The sequence below is a fragment of the Dipodomys spectabilis genome, unplaced genomic scaffold (assembly GCF_019054845.1).
Source record: "Dipodomys spectabilis isolate Male_0828 unplaced genomic scaffold, ASM1905484v1 ptg000127l, whole genome shotgun sequence".
In the NCBI taxonomy this organism is placed as follows: domain Eukaryota; kingdom Metazoa; phylum Chordata; class Mammalia; order Rodentia; family Heteromyidae; genus Dipodomys; species Dipodomys spectabilis.
This window is the reverse complement of record NW_024870804.1, coordinates 3,447,578-3,465,686: the sequence shown is the minus strand read 5'-3', so window position 1 is coordinate 3,465,686 and position 18,109 is coordinate 3,447,578. Positions and strand designations below refer to the sequence as shown.

Sequence of the window (18,109 nt, the reverse complement as noted above, 5' to 3'; positions counted from 1 at the left end):
CCGGTACTCGGCGATCCCCCGGCTGTGCCTACGCAGACCCAGCGGAGGCTTTGATTGGCTGAGGGCTTTTTGGCGCGCTGGGCCGGCGTGGGCCGGCTTGTTGTGCGCTGCGAGGACCTGCTCTGGGTCGCCCGCTTCCCTGACGGGGTGCGTGCGGGGCGCACGCGGGGTCCGCAGGCCTGGGAGCTGGAGTTCGGCCTGCAACCCCATGGATCAGGTTCCCGGGAAGTCGCTGAGCTGTGCGGAGAAGGAACAGGTGCTCCGGGTGGGCCGGCGCGGGACCCGAATCCCCTTCCGGGGGACTTCCGGCTGGGCCTTGTCTCCTCAGCGGCCCGAGGGCAGCAGTGCCTGCGGCCGACCGTCCTCTGAGGGCCGCGGGGCACCGGCAGTGCGCGTGTGCCAGAGGCGCAGGGCCAGTGAGATGGCGTTTGCCAAACAAAATTAGCCTCGTGTAGTTTACAGTTGCAATGCAGAAGTACCAAGTGTAGAACTTTGTAGACAAGGTGAAGATCCTGACGCGCTTTCCCGGAGCCCCCAGTCTTGAGGAAACCCCTCAAAACCTTGGTTTTTGTTTTGTGACGCTTATTTGCTTCAGGTTAGCACATCACCATTTGAGTCACGCCTCCGGCTCGGGCTTTTTGGTAGTTAATTGGAGATTAAAAAAAAAAAAAAAAGTCTTAACAGACTTTTCTGCCCGAGCTAGCTTTGACTCTTTATCCTCAGATCTCAGCTTTAGGAATAGGCTTATCTGTTTCCTATCTGTAGGCTTCTCTGTATGTAATTTGTGGTAGCCATTCAGTGTCTTTAGCATCTACACACCCCCAGTGAGCATCAGTTACTGTCCCAAGTTTTGAGATGTCTGCACCATTGACCCGCAAGATGTTTGTTGGCTGAGTTAGGGTCTCACAGTGAGTGATGGGGAAAAGCAGACAACACAGTACTGTATGGTAAATGCTGGGATCAGGAGATTACACAGGAGGGCGGGAGTGTCTAATGTGGACTTGGAGAAGAGTCTTGAAGTCTACCTCCGGAACATAAAGATCTAAGATGAGGTGCTGGTGGCTCATGCCTTGTAATCTTAGCTACTCAAGAGGCTGAGATCTGAGGATTAAGGTTCAAAGCCAGCCAGAAAGGAAAGTTCATGGGACTCTTACCTCTAGTTAACCACCTGGGACAGTACCCAAGCCTTGAGTTCAAAACTCAGAACTGGCATACACCCACAAAAATCCTGAGGTGAGGCTTAGAGGGTCTCAAGAATTGGCAAGGTAGGAAGTGCTCCAAGTACAGGAACAGTTTACGCCAAGTTCCTGAGAGGAAAACTTGCTTTTTGAGCACCAAGAGTGAGTTTGTATAGGTCAGTGCCTCCTCCTCACCACTCTCAGTCTTGCCTCTGGTTCTGGAACAGCATACTCAGGTCTGATACCTGTTTTCTGTCCCTGATTCCAGCTTTTCACAGTTAAATATTCTTGCTGTTTTTCTTTCAGCTGGAGGAAAAACTTGCACTTTTGAAAAAGGAATACAGGAGGACTCTGGCCCGCCTCCAGGTAGGTGAATCATCTTTTCAAAGGTGATGTGCAAACTATATAAAAACATTTCTGATCAGGCACCAGTGGCTCATGCCTCTAATTTTTTTTTTCTTTTCTGCCGGTTCTGAGGCTTGAACTTAGGGCCTGGGCGCTATCCCTGAGCCTCTTTATACTCAAGGCTAGTGTTCTACCACTGGAGCCACAGCGCCAACTTCCGGCTTTTTCTGAGTAGTTTATTAGAGAGAAGAGTCTCGCAGACTTTTCAAATGGTGATCCTCAGATGTCAGCCTTCTGAGTAGTTAGCATTATGGGCATGAGCAACCAGTGCCCTGCTTTACCCCTATAATTCTAACTACTCAGGAGGTGAGATCTGAGAAACATGGTTTTAAGCTAGCCTGGGCAGAAAAGTCTGTGAGGCTCTCAGTTCCACTTAACTACCAAAAAGCCATAAGTGGAGCTGTGACTTAAGTGATAGAGTGCCATCCTTGAGTGAAAAAAGCTAAGAGGTAATGCCGAGGCCCCGAGCTCAAGCCTCAGTACTGGAACAAAAAAAAAAAAAGATTTGTAGACAAGATAGCTTTAAAAACAGTTCATGGAGTTGGGGCTATATATGCTTATTGGTAGAGCAGTTGTTTAACATGCACAAGATCCAGCACCACAAAACAGAAAAAAAAAAGACAAGACAGAAAAAAGGGAGGAAAAATAAATGTATTTCTTGCATATCCTTGGTTTTCTGTAGCGTGCCCAAAGAGCTGAGAAGATTAAGAATTCTGTTAAGAAAACAGCAAGACAAGATGGCTTTCCAGAACAGCGAATCACATCACAATCAATGCATTCAGGTAAACCTAACCTGCCTGCTCAGACTGACTTTAGTGTTTAGTCTCCAGGTGCCTGAGGCCCCTGTTCTAGGAATAGTAGACTTTGTAATTGATGTGAACTTCATGCCTTATAAAATTCAAGCAAGCCTAATACCACTTTTTGACTAATGAATAATGCTATATGAACATCCATATACACATTTCTCAGACTTTTCTGGATATGTATATTTTCTATTAGAAAAAACAAATTTTTTTTTGGCTAGTCATAGGGCCTGAACTCTGGGCCTGGGCACTGTCCCTCAGCTCTTCAGTTCAAGGCTAGTGCTCTACCACTCGAACCATAGTGCCACTTCTGGCTTTTTCTGCTTATGTGGTGCTGAGGAATCGAACCAGGGCCTCATGTATGCACGGCAAGCACTCTACCACTGAGCCACCTTCCCAGCCCTAAAAAGATTTTTTTTTAAACTGGTACTTGAGCTTGAACCCAGGGTCTTATGCTCCTGTCTGGCATTTTTGCGCAAGCCTGGCATTCTTGAACTGCCCCTCCACTTCCAGCTATCTGTCTGGGCTGGTTTTCATCTTGATTCTTAGATCTCAGCCTCCTGAGTAGCTAGAATTATAGGTGAGAACCACTGGTTCCTAGCTTTGTGTTTTTGGTGGTTTTTTTTTTGTTGTTGTTGTTGTTTTTTGTCGATTGTGGGGCTTGAATTCTGAGCCTGGGCACTGTCCCTCAGCTCTTCAGCTCAAGGCTAGCACTCTACCACTTGAGCCACAGTGGCTTATTGGACATGAGAGTCTTATGCACTTTCCTGACTTGGCTGGCTTTGAACTGCGATCCTCAGATCTCAGCCTCCTGAGAAGCTAGGATTGCAGGTGTGACCCACCAGCACCCGGCAGCTTTGTTTTTTGGTTTTTGGTTTTTTTGTTGGTTGTGGGGCTTGAACTCAGGGCCTGGGCACTATCACTGAGCTCTTTCAAGCTCAAGGCTAGGGCTCTACCACTTTGAACCACAGCTCCACTTGTTTTCTGGTGGTGAATTGGAGATAAGATTCTCATGGACTTTCCTACCAGGGCTGGCTTTAAAATACAATTCACAGATCATAGCCTCCTGAGTAGCTAGGATTACAGGTGTGAACCACTAGCACCGGGACCCAGCTTTGTTTTTTGTATTTTTGATTCTTTACGACTAATCCTAAAAGTAGATTTACTGGGTCATACAGTTATTCTGTTTTTTTTGGCTTTTGTGTGTTTTGTTATTGTTGTGTGTTGTGATAGCCCAGAATTGCCTCAAACTTTCTCAGTCATTGTCTTAGCCTCTCATGGCTGGTTTAATATTGAGAAACTGTCAAATTGTTTACCACACAAGCTATACCATTTTACATTCCCAGCAGTGATCCATAATGTTCTAGCTTCTCCATACCCTCATTAACACTTATAATTTACCTTTTGCATATTTGTGTGCGTGCGTGTGCGTGTGTGTATATACGTACGTACCTACTGTACATACGTACGTACCAGGGCTTGAACTTAGGCTTCATATTCTCATTCAGCACGACTGACAAAAAAAAAGCCAATCCCTTTACCACTGAGCTATACCTCCAGCCTTTTTTTTTTTTTAAAGGTATAGCTACCTTTCTGGGCATCAGTGGCTTATGCCTGTAATTGTAGCTACTCAGGAGACTTAAAATCTGAGATTTTCAGTTCAAAGCGAGCCTGAGCTTCATAGAATCTCATGGAAAAGTCTGTGAAATTCTTACCTCTTACCTTTTAACTGGTAAAAAGCTAGAAGTGGAGCTGTGGCTCCAGTGGTAGAACACTTGAGCAAAAAAGCTAAGGGATAGCCCCTAATCCCTGAATTCAAGTCCTAGTACTGCACCAAAACTAAACATACAAAAGAAGGATAGCCATCCTAGTGAACGTTGGTTTCTAATTATGGTTTTCATTGTTTTTTTTTGGTTTTTGGTTTTTTTTTTTGCCAGTCGTGGGGCCTGAACTCTGGGCCTGGGCGCTGTCCCTCAGCTCTTCAGCTCAAGACTAGCGCTCTATCACTTAGCCACAGCACCACTTCCAGCTTTTTCTGCTTATGTGGTGCTGAGGATTCAAACCCAGGGCCTCATGCATGCAAGGCAAGCACTCTACCATTGAGCTGCCTTCCCAGCCCCTTATTGTATTTCTTAGTTAACTAGTAATGTTAAAAATCTCTTCATGTATCACATGTGAATCTTTAGGAAAATGTCTGTTCATATCCTTTGTCCATTTGATTGTGTTTTAACTGTTGAATTGTGAGTGTACTTAGTAATATCTAGGTACTAGAGTCTTAGAGAATATATGATTTGTTAACAATTATCTCTAGTTTTGTGATCAAAAATCACTCTCAACTGAGTTGTTTATTTAGTTGCTCCTCAAATTTTAAGAATTATACTTAATGTTTAAATACTAGAAAGATTTTTTTCTTAATATGAATGTGCATATACAGTGAATACTACAAATATTCTGAAATTAGGGATGTGCATTGTGTTGGTCAGTGGCAAAACCCTTGCCTAGCAGGAACAAGGCTCTGGATTCCATCTTTGGCACCAAAACAACAGGTCATTTCTGGGGTTAAAATTCAAGTAATTTGCAATCATACAATTAGGACTGCTAAGTGAGAAAATGTTGTAAAAATTACCTGAGGAAAACAAAGGGCTGTAGCTGTGGTTGTGCAGCTCAGTGGTAGAACACTTGCAATCCCCAAAACTTCAGAGAGAAAAAAAAATGTGAGATAAAAAATTAGGTTGGGGATGTAGCTCATTGTAAAAGCTCCTGTGTTCAGTCTTAAGTACCAAAGGACTTTAGTTAAGACTAAAAAATTAAGGAGCCAAGCATGGAGCTGTACACCTGTAATCCCAGTACTCAGGAGGCTGAAGCAAAGGGATCACAATTTCTTGGCCAGCCAGGTCTATATAATGAGTTGTCTCAAAAAGAGAAATAAAGAGGGCTGGGAATGTGGCTTAGTGGTAGATTATTGCCTAGCATGCATGAAGCCCTGGATTCAATTCCTCAGTACCACATAAGCAGAAAAGTGGCTCTGTGGCTCAAGTAGTAGCGTGCTAGCCTTGAGCAAAAGAAGCTCAGGAATGGTGCCCAGGCCCTGAGTTCAAGCTCCAGAACTGAGGCGCAGGGCAGGGGAGTAAGGGGGGAGGAAATTAAGAGAAGATGCCTCCAAGTATTGGTGAGGCATACTTGTAATCCTGGAGGCCCAGATCTGAGGATCGCAGTTCAAAGCCACCCGAATCTGAAAAGTCCCCAGTGAGGCTCTTCCCCCCCCCCCCCCCCCCCCCGTCCCCCTCAGTTGTGGGGCTTGAACTCTGGGCTTGGGCACTATCCCTTAGCTCTTCAGCTCAAGGCCAGCACTCTACCACTTGCGCCACAGCGCCACTTCCGGTTTTCTAGTGGTTTATTGGAGGTAAGAGTCTCATGGAGTTTCCTGCCCAGGCTGGCTTTGAACCGCGATCCTCAGATCTCAGCCTCTTGAGTGGCTAGGATTACAGGTATGAGCCACCGGCGCCTGGCAAAAAAAAATTTTTATAGACTTACATTTACTTAAAATTCTGTAACATTAATTTTTGGTTTCACTTTTTTTGCCAGTCCTGGGTCTTGAACTCAGGGCTAGGGCACTATCTCTGAGCTGCTTTTGCTCAAGGCTAGCTAGCACTCTACCACTTGAGTCTCAGCGTCACTTTTCTGTTTATGTGGTCCTAAGGAATCAAACTCAGGGCTTCATGCATGCTCGGCAAGCACTCTACCTCTAAGCCACATTCCAGCCCTTATTTTTTTATTCTTAAGTAAATGTTCAGTAGTTTGTTTATTATTGTGATGCTAGAAGACAGGGCTTCAAGCATATTAGGCAGGTTTTTGTCTTGGATCTGCACTCCCAGCCTTACAATATTTTTAAACAAATATAAAACGTTTCTGTTCCATTTTGAAAGTAGCTAAGTACTTGTATGTGTGTTTGTGTATGTGTATGTTTGTGTGTATGCTTACATATAAGCATTAGGGACTGAGAGATATATTTTTGTATTTCTTCAGAGCCTAAAAATGAAGGATATTTTCATGACCGATTACAAATCAACACGCAGCTTACCAAAGAAACTGTAGAAAAGACATCTCTGACCTTTGTTGAGCCTAAGTCCTTTAACCCTAAAGATGGCTCAGAAGAAGGATTGCTTATACAAAATGCAGATGACATCCAAGAACATTTTCCCTATAAAGTGAGTGACCTTGATGGGAAGACCAGGCAGAATGAGCTGCCAGGGGAGAGACAAAAGAAGCCCAAAAGAATGTTTGCTTCTCAGGAGACAGAGTGTTCCTTTGACACTAATTCATTCATTGCTTCTGGAAAAAGCACTAGGAATCAGGACACAATCAATAGCAAAAATCCTTGTTCATCAGAAACAGTAATAAGTTACCTCACAAGTCCTCAGCCTGAAACTCTGGGCTCTTCAGCACCAGCTACTGAAGCTGCTGGAGAGATTATAGTAATTCCACCAAGTGCTGAATCAGGAAGAGGAAGTCAAATCTCCAAGGAGACCACAGTTCCTTTGCATCTTACATCAGACAGCAGCCATCATCAACACTGTTTGCCCCATGAAGGTCACGGGGAACTTACTGCTCCAGCATTTCAAAACATTAGTCCTTCTCCACCCCTAGACCTGCAGGCACAAGGCAGAAAGATATCCATCTGTACAGATGACCCAGTAGTAAATAACACTGTTGGTGCCCCCAGCCAACTTCCTAGAAGTCCTAACTTAGTGGCAGACAATTCATGTAGTAGAAATGAACTCGCTTACAGTAACTCAGCAGCAAATATAACCCAAGACTTAAAAGAACAAAGTCATCACACTGGAAACTCTTTAAAATCTCCTAGTAACACTCTGGATAGTAGAGATCAGACTGTTCAGGAAAAGGAGGCTCTAAGCCAGTCTGAGAGTCTTACTCTGGAACCAGGCTCTCCTGCTTCTACAGAAATTCAAGCACATTCTTGCACAATGATTGAAGGCCTTCTGTTTCCTGCAGAATACTATGTTAGAACAACACGTCGCATGTCAGACAGCCAGAGGAAAATAGCTCTGGAAGCTGTGATTCAAAGTCACTTGGGTGTCAGAAAGAAAGGGTTTAAAAATAAAGAAAAAGGAGCAACTAAAAGTGTAAAGCTTTCTAGTGAAGCTGACCAAAATGAAATCAGCATGTCAGACACAAGCTCAGGACTGTCAAGTTCAGGTCCTTCTCAGGAACCTCTGTCACAAAGTGAAGTCTGCTCTCCCTCAGCATCCCCTGAAAACAGCCACTGCCCTCGGAGGCCTGTCACCAAGTCATCTAGTAGAAGACACAGAGGAAAAAGGAAGTCAGCCCACACCTTGTCACTAGATCAGTGTGAACAGCTTTTGCCATCTTCGAGCACATTTGGTGTAAAGTGGTTCAATTTTCACCAGAGTGAAAATGCAACAATTCATGGTAAGAAGAGAGTTAAGGTAAATCCAGATGGGGAGTGAGGAAAGCAGATGATTCCTTGGTGCCCAGTACCTGTACATACTACACAGATACAAGCTAATTGTGTAGTCATAGCAGCATGCTAAATTAAAGTGGAAGCTTTTGGTTTGTGGGGGAGAGAGTTGTTGTTTTTGTGTGTGCCAGTACTGGGGCTTGAACTCAAAGTTAGCATTGTACCACTAGAGCTATGTCTCCACTTCTGATTTTTTGCTCTTTAATTGAAGATAAGTGTCTCAGGGATATTTCTGCACAGGCTGGTTTCAGACCATAATCTCAGATTTCAAATCCCATGAGTAGTTAGGATTATAGGTATGAACCACTGAACCCCAGCTTTGTGTTTGTTTTGTTTTTAATCAGCTTACATTAGTTACATGGGGAGGGGGGGCTTTCACTGTTACATTTCCACATGTTTACACTATCCCAGTCAGCCTCACCTTCCCTATTGCTCCCTGTCCCTCTTCCCCTAGAATCTTTTTTTTTTTGGTCTGTCCTAAGTCTTGAGCTCTGGGCATGGGCGCTGTCCCTGAGCCTTTTTGTGCTCAAGGCTAGCTCTCTACCACTTGAACCACAGTGCCCCTTCCTGTTTCTGGTGGTTAATGGGAGAAAGAGTCTAATGGATGTTTCTGCCTGGGCTGGCTTTAAACCGCAATCTTCAGATTTCAGCCTCCTGTGTAGCTAGAATTACAGGCGTGAGTCACTGGTGCCTGGCTTGGAATCTGTCTTTATACTCACTTTAAGATGTGATAAGGAACAGGTTGATTAAAATTACTTTGATTGGGGCTGGGAAGGTGGCTCAGTGGTAGAGTGTATGCCTTGCATGCATGAGGCCCTGGGTTCGATTCCTCAGCAGAAAAAGCCAGATGTGGCACTGTGGCTCAAGTGGTAGAGCGCTAGCCTTGAGCTGAAGAGCTGAGGGACAGAGCTCAGGCCAGAGTTAAGGCCCCATGACCGACAAAAAAATAAAATTACTTTGATTAACCTCATTAAAATGACAGAGCCAACATTGAAACCTGGTAGTTTCACTAAGGCAGTTGAAAAGGCACTGCAAAGGAAAATAATATTGGTTGCTTGCCGAAATTAAGAAAAGAGTCTTATCTTCAGGCAGAACCTTTTTTTTTTTGGGGGGGGGGTCCTTTGTGGGGCCTGAACTCTGGGCCTGGGCACTGTCCCTCAGCTCTTCAGCTTAAGGCTAGTACTCTACCACTTGAGCCACAGCACCACTTCCAGTTTTCTGGTGTTTAATTGCCCAGGCTGGCTTTGAGCCACAATCCTCAGATCTCAGCCTCCTGAGTAGCTAGGATTACCACCACTGGTGCCTGGCCAGGTAAAATCTTTTAATGTAAGAAGAGTGTTTTGAAGTAACATGAAATAAGTTTAGAGTACACTGAAAAACTTGCTTGGAAGTGATCAGATAATAAAAAGGCATGAGCAGCATTTTTAGATAAAACATCTGTTAATCCCTGTGGTCTATGGGATATAAGATTTTTGGGGTAGCAAGCAAGAAAATGCTGTAATTTAAACTTCTTAATCATTTTCTTGGGAGCTAATCATATCTGATGAGTGAGCACAGAAACTTCATCATTGCTTGTGGCTTTGCATGGGATTGGCAGATGTCCTGTGAAGGCCAGAGAGTAAATAATACTTCACTCTTGTCACTTGTCTCAACTACTCAGCAAAGCAGCCAAAGTAGCCACACACGTTTTGTAAATATGCTTGTGTTCCCATAGAACTCTTGTCCAGAAACAGGCAGCAGCCTGCTTTGTACAGTGAACATAAGACTCCAGTCTTGGAGCTCTAATTCAGTTAAAGATAACAATAGCCAAGTCTGGTGGCACATACCTATAATCTCAGCATTCAAGAGGCTGAGGCAGGAGGATTACCACTTTTAGGCCAGCCTGGGTTACCTAGATAGACCATGTCAAAAATCAGAAGTGCCATGCACTGGTGGCTCACGCCTGTAATCCTAGCTATTAAGGAAGCTGAGATCTGAGGATCACAGTTCAAAGCCAGCCGGGCAGGAAAGTCCTTGAGACTCTTATCTCCAATAAACCACCATAAAACTGGAAGTGGCGCTGTGGCTCTAGTGGTAGAGTACTGAGCTGAAGAGCTTAGGGACAGGTCCAGAGTTGAAGCCTCACAATTGACGAAAAAGAAAAAAATCAGGTGAGCTGGATGCTAGTGGATCATGCCTGTAATCCTAGCTACTCAGGAGGCTGAGACCTGAGGCTCACAGTTCAAAGCCACCCAGGGCAGGAAAGTTTGTGAGATTCATTTCCAATTAACCAGCAGAAAACCAGAAGTGGTGCTGTGGTTCAAAGTTATAGAGCACTAGCCTTGAGCAAAAGAACTCAGGGACAGTGCCCACATCCTGAGTTCAAGTTCTGTGACCAACAACAACAAAAAATCACAAGTGGACTGGGGGCGTGGCTCAAGTGGTAGAGTACCTGCCTAACAAGCACAAGACTGAGTTCAAACTTCTGTACCACAAAAATAGTTAAAATTTTAAGCCACAGATGACAAAACACCAGTGGCTGGCTCACACCTGTAATCCTAGGCTAACAACTTGAAGATCACAGCTCAGGGTCAGCCAGTTTGCAAGATGCCTTCTCTATCCTTAACTGGATACAATGGCTTGCACCTGTCATCCCAAACCACTCGGGAGGCTGGGAATAAGAGCATTATCCTGCCAGGGCAGCCTGGAGAAAAAGGTATTCAAGAGGCTGGGAAGGTGGCTCAGTGGTAGAGTGCTTGCCTTGCATGCATGAGGCCCTGGGTTCGATTCCTCAGCACCACATAAGCAAAAAGAAAAAAGCCGGAAGTGGCACTGTGGCTCAAGTTGGTAGAGAGCTAGCCTTGAGCTGAAGAGTTGAGGGACAGGGCCCAGGCCTAGAGTTCAGGCCCCACGACCGGACCCCAAAAAAAAAAAAAGAAAGAAAGAAAAAGGTATTCAAGGCCCCACCTTCCCAAAGGGAGGCTAGATGTGGTGTGTACCTGTGATCAAAGTAGGCAGATCCCATTTCAGGCCATCCAAGATCCTATCCTACAAATAGTGAAAAATAGGAATGGAGGTATGGTTTGGTGGGATAATACCAGTCAAACTACAATACTGGAAAAAAAACAAAACCAAGCATAGTATCTTTATAATTCCAACATTATGTATAATCCCAACATTACCAAAGCTGAATTAGTAGGATTAAAAGTTTGAGGCTTGCCCCAGACAACAAACAGAAGAAGAAAAGATATTAATTGTGGGCTTGAACTGAAGGCCTGGTGTATCGTCCCTTAGATTTTTTTTTTTATTGGCACTCTACTACTAAAGCCACACCTCCACTTCCAGTTTTTTGCTTGTTATTTGGAGATCAAAGTCTTGACTTTGTCTTCTTGGGCTGGCTTTGAATCATGACCCTCAGATCTCAGCCTCCTGAGTAGTTAGGATTATAAGTATGAATCATCAGCACCCAGCTGCATCTTCATTTTTTTTTTCTTTTGATGCTGGTTCTGGGACTTGAGCTCAGGGTCTGGATGCTGTTCCTGATCTTTTTTGCTCAAGGCTAGTAGTACCATTTGAGAATGACTTCAGAGATTCTTAGCCCAGTTCTCTTGTGAGTGGCAATGAGGGAGGAAGGAAAATGACATGAATTGATTGTCCCTGTGTTATGTAAGTCATCAGCTGGGTGGAACCTGCCCCAGTCTTCCTATCCCCAGATAGTACTCAGAGCACTACGTTTCCAGGACCTGCATAAGACCAGTCATTAGCTAACCACTCTTTCCAGGTTTCAGAGTCATGGATGAGAGAAATAAGAAACATATTCTACTGTACTTAACCTTGAAAGCTAACTCTTCAGGGGATGTTAATGTCTCATGTGGTGTATTCCTGTTGTTGGTGCTTACTTTTCTGTCTTGGGGAAGGAAAGTCATTGAGTCTATTGAGCTTTGGATGATATTACTTTCAGTGTCCCATTTCATAGGAATGAAGTGCTAAGTTTAAAATTGTTTTTGCTCCATATCACAGATTTTCAGTTACCTGATGAGGACTTTGGGCCTCTGAAGCTTGAAAAACTGAAGTTCTCAGAGAAACCCATTCAACCTCTTGAATCAAAAACGTATGCAAAGAAGTTTCTTAAAGAGCAACGGATTCCTCAGTGCATAACTGCAGAAGTGAAGGAGTTGGAAGAACCTACTTCTGTCCCAGGAAGAGCACATCCTCAAATGCCAAGCCCAGAGAGCCAGACTCCCCGCAAGGGCCTTTCTTCCTCCATGGTCCTCTTCACTCCTTTAAACACTGCTGCTGCTGCTGGTGATGAGAGTACCAGGCCTGCCTCAGACCTGTGTTCCCCAGCTTTCCCCACCCTGGGCACCACTCCAGCTTCCAGCTCTCAGGCATCCTGTGAAGGAATGTCTGCCCAGGTTGATGGACCAGCTTGCTCCCTGCCCCACCTTTCTCCCTCGGAAGACACAGTCAGTCTAGCTAGGGCTCCTAAACACTTGGACAGTACAGCCGACCCTCTCAAACTGGATACCAGCCTGCGTGTGCCAGGTAGGCGAGGACAGTCTGCCTGTGACCGTGACTCTGGCCCCCAAGCAACACCTGCACCCACTGAGTCATTCCCTTTCAGAGAAAATCAGCTGTGTGGAAACGCATGCCTGGCGTTGCCTGAGCATTTCACTGAACAGGTACAATCGTTTCCTTGTGAATTTTCTCTGAAAGAATGAAATGTCTTAGCGAATGTGGGCAGCATGCCTTTCTTGCCAGTGGCCTCCCGTGTGTGAGGGTTTTACCACGTTACCCTGAGGTGATTTTTATTAAGGATCAGGCACAGAGTAGAAATGCGATTAATACAAAGTCCCAAGTGACTGAAGAAAGGGGAAAGGAAATGAAATTCCTAATACTTACAAAATCACACTCACTTCTTGCCATTTTATAATGAAGTATTACTGAGAGGCAGATTTTTTTTTTTTGTCAGTCGTGTTGTTGGTCGTGGGGGCTGAACTCTGGGCCCCTGGGCACTGTCCCTTAAGTCTTCAGCTCAAGGCTAGCGCCCTTCCACTTGAGCCACAGCACCACTTCTGGATTTTTTTCTGCTTATGTGGTGCTGGGGAATCAAACCCAGGGCCTCATGCATGCGAGGCAAGCGCTCTACCACTGAGCCAACTTCTCAGCCCGAGGCAGATTTTTTTTTTTGGTAGGTCATGGAACTTGAACTCTGTGCCTGTGTGCTGAGCCCCTCAGCTCTTCAGCTCAAGGCTAGCACGCTGCCACTTGAGCCACAGCGCCACTTCCGGTTTTCTGGTGGTTAATTAGAGTCTCACAGACTTTCCTGCCTGGGCTGGCTTTGAGATGAGATCCTTAGATCTCAGCCTCCTGAGTAGGATTACAGGTGTGAGCCTCCGGTGCCCAGCCAAGGCAGATTTTTTTATTTTTGTTTATTTTTTTGGGGGGGGGTCCGGTCGTGGGGCCTGAACTCTGGGCCTGGGCGCTGTCCCTCAGCTCTTCAGCTCAAGGCTAGCGCTCTACCACTTGAGCCACAGTGCCACTTCTGGCTTTTTTCTTTTTGCTTATGTGGTGCTGAGGAATCGAACCCAGGGCCTCAGGCATGCAAGGCAAGTGCTCTACCACTGAGCCACCTTCCCAGCCCAAGGCAGATATTTTTTTACCTGCTGTGTCATGAAACTCCAGATCGGAAAAGTCTGGCAATCTTTCCAACATCAAACAACCAGTATAAAACAGCAAAGATTCAAATTTGGTCCTAGTATTGATTAAAACTAACTAAGTGGTGAGTCTAATTTAGCAAAAGTTTTCTTCCTTAAGGAGAATATCTTTCTTTTTTTTTTTTTTTGAGGAAGAATATATTCTTTTTTTTTTTTTTTTAAATTTAAATTTAATTTTATTTGTGAACATACTGTACAGAGGAGTTACAGTTACATGGGCAGGATAATGCGTACATTTCTTACCAAGCATTGCAGCCTCCTCCTTTGTTTAAAGGAGAATATCTTTCTTAATGGATAATTAGGAGGTTATTACAAATTTCACAAGCTGCACGGTAAATATCTAACTTCCCATATAATAAGCAAGATGGACTCTTGCTGATACATATTAAAGAGTGAGGTGTTATATTTCATAGGGAGCATTAAGGCCCCTGGGGAGATTCAGGGTGATTAAGAGGATTGTTAAATGTGGTCCTGTTCTGTCAGTGGTGCTGCTGCTGGTAGAGATGGTTACAGGTGAGGTCCTGCAACCTGCAATCTGTGAGGGACGCAGGCGACACCATAGGCAAAATGCACTGATGGCCTGGCTTTTGTTTCCACAGCCCGAAACAGCACATCTTCTGGCTGGCGATGGCTTAAACCCAGGCAGTCTACAATTGCTTTCAAAGTTAAAGGTCAGGAGACTATTGTTACTATGCATATGAATTGATATTGAAACTGATCATACTCTGATCAGTTTCTGGTTCTTATTATTAAATATACTGATAAATTCAGAAAACAAGTTTGAATTCCTTCTTTACTTTTGGTTGGTTGTGGGACCTAAACTCTGAGCCTGGGCACTGTGCCAGAGCTCTTTGGCTCAAAGCTAACACTCTACCACTTTGAGCCATAGCAATACTTCCGATTTTCTGGTAGTTAATTGGAGCTAAGATTCTCATGGACTTTTCCTGCTGGGCCAGGCTTTAAACCATTCTCCTTAGATTTTAGCCTCCTGAATAGCTAGGATTACAGGCATATTTATCCACATTTGCATTTTCAGTTTTATAGTTTACATATCCAGACTATTGCCAAGAACAACTTAAGCTCAATAACTTAAGTAAATAACTTAGTATCTACATTTAAATCAGGCATTTTGATAGGAAAACAGCTGAGAGTCATTCATGCCTCTCTTACCCAAAAAGTATAGTATTTCCAGTATTATTTGGAATGATTTATAAGAAAATGGGATGATTGCTAGTCACTTGTGGCTCCTGCCTGTAATCCTAGCTACACAAATGCTCAGGGACAGCACCCAGGACCTGAGTTCAAGCCCTAGGACTGGCATTAAAAGAAAGAAAATGTGCTGGTTGTAGTATCATACTCTTATAATCCCAGCACTCAGGAGGCAGAAAAGGAGGATTGTATTGATATAGTCTGAACTATATAAAAAAAATGAATGAATGAATGAAAAAAGAATAGATGAGACAAACAGTTCTAGATTTTTTTTGGGGGGGAGCAGTCGTGGGGCTTGAACTCTGGGCCTGGGCATTGTCCCTCAGCTCCTCAGCTCAAGGCTAGCTCTCATCACTGGAGCCACAGTACCACATCAGTTTTCTGATAGTTTGAGATAAGAGTCTCATGGACTTTCCTGCCTGGGCTGGCTTTGAACCGCTATCCTCAGATCTCACCTCCTGAGTAGCTAGGATTACAGGCGTGAGCAACTGGTGCCTGGCCAGTTTTAGATTTTGATATAGTGAAATGTTCGTCTTTTTTTTTTTTCTTTTTTTAAATTTGTGCCTCTCCTGGGGCTTGAACTCAGGGCCTGGTTGCTTGAGCTTTTGTGCTCAAGGCTTGTGCTGTACCACTTGAGCCACAGTTCCACTTTTGGAGATGAGTCTCATGGACTCTCCTGCCTAGGCTGGCTTTGAGCCTTGATCCTCAAATCTCAGCCTCCTGTGTAGCTGGGATTATAAGCATGAGCCACTGGCACCCAACTGAAATGCTCTTTTTTTTGGGGGGGGGGGGGGTCCAGTCATGAGCCTGAACTCTGGGCCTGGGCGCTGTCCCTCAGCTCTTCAGCTCAAGGCTAGCACTCTACCACTTGAGCCACAGCGCCACTTCTGGCTTTTTTCTTTCTGCTTATGTGGTGCTGAGGAATCGAACCCAGGGCCTCAGGCATGCAAGGCAAGCGCTCTGCCACTGAGCCACTTTCCCAGCTCCTGAAATGCTCTTCTTTGTGGTATGATAATTGGAATATTGCCTAGAGGAGAATCACAGCATAGAGGAAAGCTTCAAGATACAAACAATGCTTTCACCAGTTACATCAGATCAGCTCCAGCACAGACTCCTTGTCTGTGAAAGATTCACACACTGCTCCGTTTCAAAACTATTGTAGTCAATTTTAAAACTTAGTTTCCTAACAATTTTATTATGTTGTTTGTATCTTAACATTTAAGGCCTTTTTTATATTTTCTGCATAGCTAGGGTGACAGGTATATATCACCACACCTAGGAACTGATTGAAATGGGGGTTAGGCTAACTTTGCCCCTGCTACCCTGAAATTAGGTACTGCTGACCACTGTCTCCACAGTAGCTGGGATTACAGGTGTGAGCCACTGCACCAGCAAAGGCTGGCCTTGAACTCACAGTCCTCCTGCCTCAGCCTCCTTAGGGCTAGGATTATAGGTAGGTTGTTCTCACCTTGTGCCATCGTTTTCTTTTGGTTTTACTGACTTCTTAAACTTCATGCCTCATATTTTACTCAGTTTTTCTTCTCTCATACCTTTATGATGGTGAATTTTTCTTGGAAATACTGCTTTAACACAATGCTTTGTAGATTTGAGGGTTTTATTGTTTCGTTTTTCAGGAGTTGTAGGGGGGCGGTGGTGGTGGTGGTGGTGGTGGTGGTGGTGGTAGTGGTAGTAGTAGTGTGTGTATTGTTTTTGGTGCCTATCCTTGAACTCAGGTCCTGAAACTCATAGTTCCTTAGTTTTTTTGCTTAAGACTAGTACTGGACCATGTGCCACAGATCTCCTTTTGGCTTTTTGTTTTGTTTTGTTTTGTTTTTGGTGGGGGTGGGGGTGTCGGAGGAGTGGCTCAGTTGGTAGAATGAAAGCAGATACAAGTACTGAGTTTGAGTCCTGGTCTTGGACCAAGAAGGAAAAAAAGTCTCATGGACTTTCCTGCCCCAGCTGGTTTGTAACTACAATCCCAATATCTCAGCTTCCTGAGTAGCTAGGAATACAGGCATGAACCACCACCACCCAGCAGTTTTATTTTTAAGACATATCTCACTATACTATCCAGACTAGTTTTCAAACTCAAGATTCTCTAGCCTCAGCCTCTCAATTGCTAGGACTATAGACATGTCCATCAGTTTGGCACTTAATAGGTTTTGACATGCATTCTTGTCCTCAAAAGGGGTACACTGTGTGTGGTTCAGTGTTATCACCATTAACTTATGTGTTTTTATCAAGATGCTTCATTTCCAAATGGCTAAGCTTGCTTTTGTGCTTAAATCAGAATGTGTCTGCTGCTAGATCTAAAAGCTGTCGTGATTTAAATAAGTGCATATAGGCAGTATAGCTACATAAGACCCATAAAGCTTTCTTGGAATCTGCATAAAACTCTCACTTCCTTTCTCTAGCATTTCATTTCATCCTTGTACTGTATCACTTGGCATACTTGTTCTTCCTTTCTTTTTTTTTGTACAGGTCCTGAGGCTTGAATTCAGGGCCTGGGCTTTGTCCCCTTAGCTTTTTCACTCAAGTCTGGCGTTTTACCACTTGAGCCACAGCGCTGTTTTGAGTACATGCTAGTTCTTGTCATTACATAGACTGCAGGGGTCCCTTTAACATCGTTGTTGTTGCCGTTCTGGGTCAGAACCCCTGCAGTTCCTGTTCCGTGGATGTGAGCGCCCTGTGGTGGGAACAAGCTGGCTTGAAGGAGCCATGCATCATAACTGCTTGTGAATACGCAGTTTCTCTTTGGAAGCCGCTGCATACGTGGCAATGGGAGAAAATGTACACCTGGCACTTCACAGAGGTGAGTGTGAACCTCCAAGCTGAAAGGCATCTTTGCAGGCTGTGATCATGTAGATTGACAACTTGGCAGAATTGTGCGTGACAGAACACAAGGGCTGGCTTATTTCCCACTACATATTAATGAAAAAAGCTCAAAGAATTGTGATGTGGGTGTCCGTGGGTCACCATCTTGACCCTACCATCAGCATAATGCTTTATTTGTCTTAACACTTTTTATTAAGGACTATACGAGGCCTGTTGCAGGAGCTTGGAATTTTGCTGACTTCTAAACACGCTTACATCTGTCTTCTTTCCCCCTCATCTCTTTCTCTGTTTGTCATCTGAGTAGCTGGGATACACATATATTTTAAGTATAATGTTCTTTACACTCACTGGCTAGAATTTACTCAGCCTTTCCCCTCTCAAAATTAGAGATATAAATAGTATTAGATAAATGCTAGCTTTCTGGGCTTGGTTGCACATGTGTAGTCATAGCTACTTGGAAGACAGAAACAGACCATAATTCAA

The 18,109-nt window shown here is 44.3% G+C and overlaps 1 protein-coding gene across 3 annotated transcripts in view; it reads left to right on the top strand.

Annotated features, from left to right (window-relative positions):
* Positions 1-116: 116 nt before the first annotated feature.
* Palb2 (partner and localizer of BRCA2) overlaps positions 117-18,109 on the top strand; it is a 28,622-nt gene continuing 10,629 nt past the window's right edge. The window contains exons 1-7 of one of the 3 annotated variants that reach the window (XM_042689794.1): positions 117-256; positions 1,485-1,544; positions 2,266-2,365; positions 6,413-7,837; positions 11,886-12,547; positions 14,182-14,253; positions 17,442-17,603. In XM_042689794.1, coding sequence (XP_042545728.1) covers positions 209-256; positions 1,485-1,544; positions 2,266-2,365; positions 6,413-7,837; positions 11,886-12,547; positions 14,182-14,253; positions 17,442-17,603 — 2,529 coding nt within the window. In that variant the 5' untranslated portion in view covers positions 117-208. The remainder of the gene's footprint in view (positions 257-1,484; positions 1,545-2,265; positions 2,366-6,412; positions 7,838-11,885; positions 12,548-14,181; positions 14,254-17,441; positions 17,604-18,109) is intronic. The other 2 variants (XM_042689795.1, XM_042689796.1) reach the window with 2 other exon arrangements.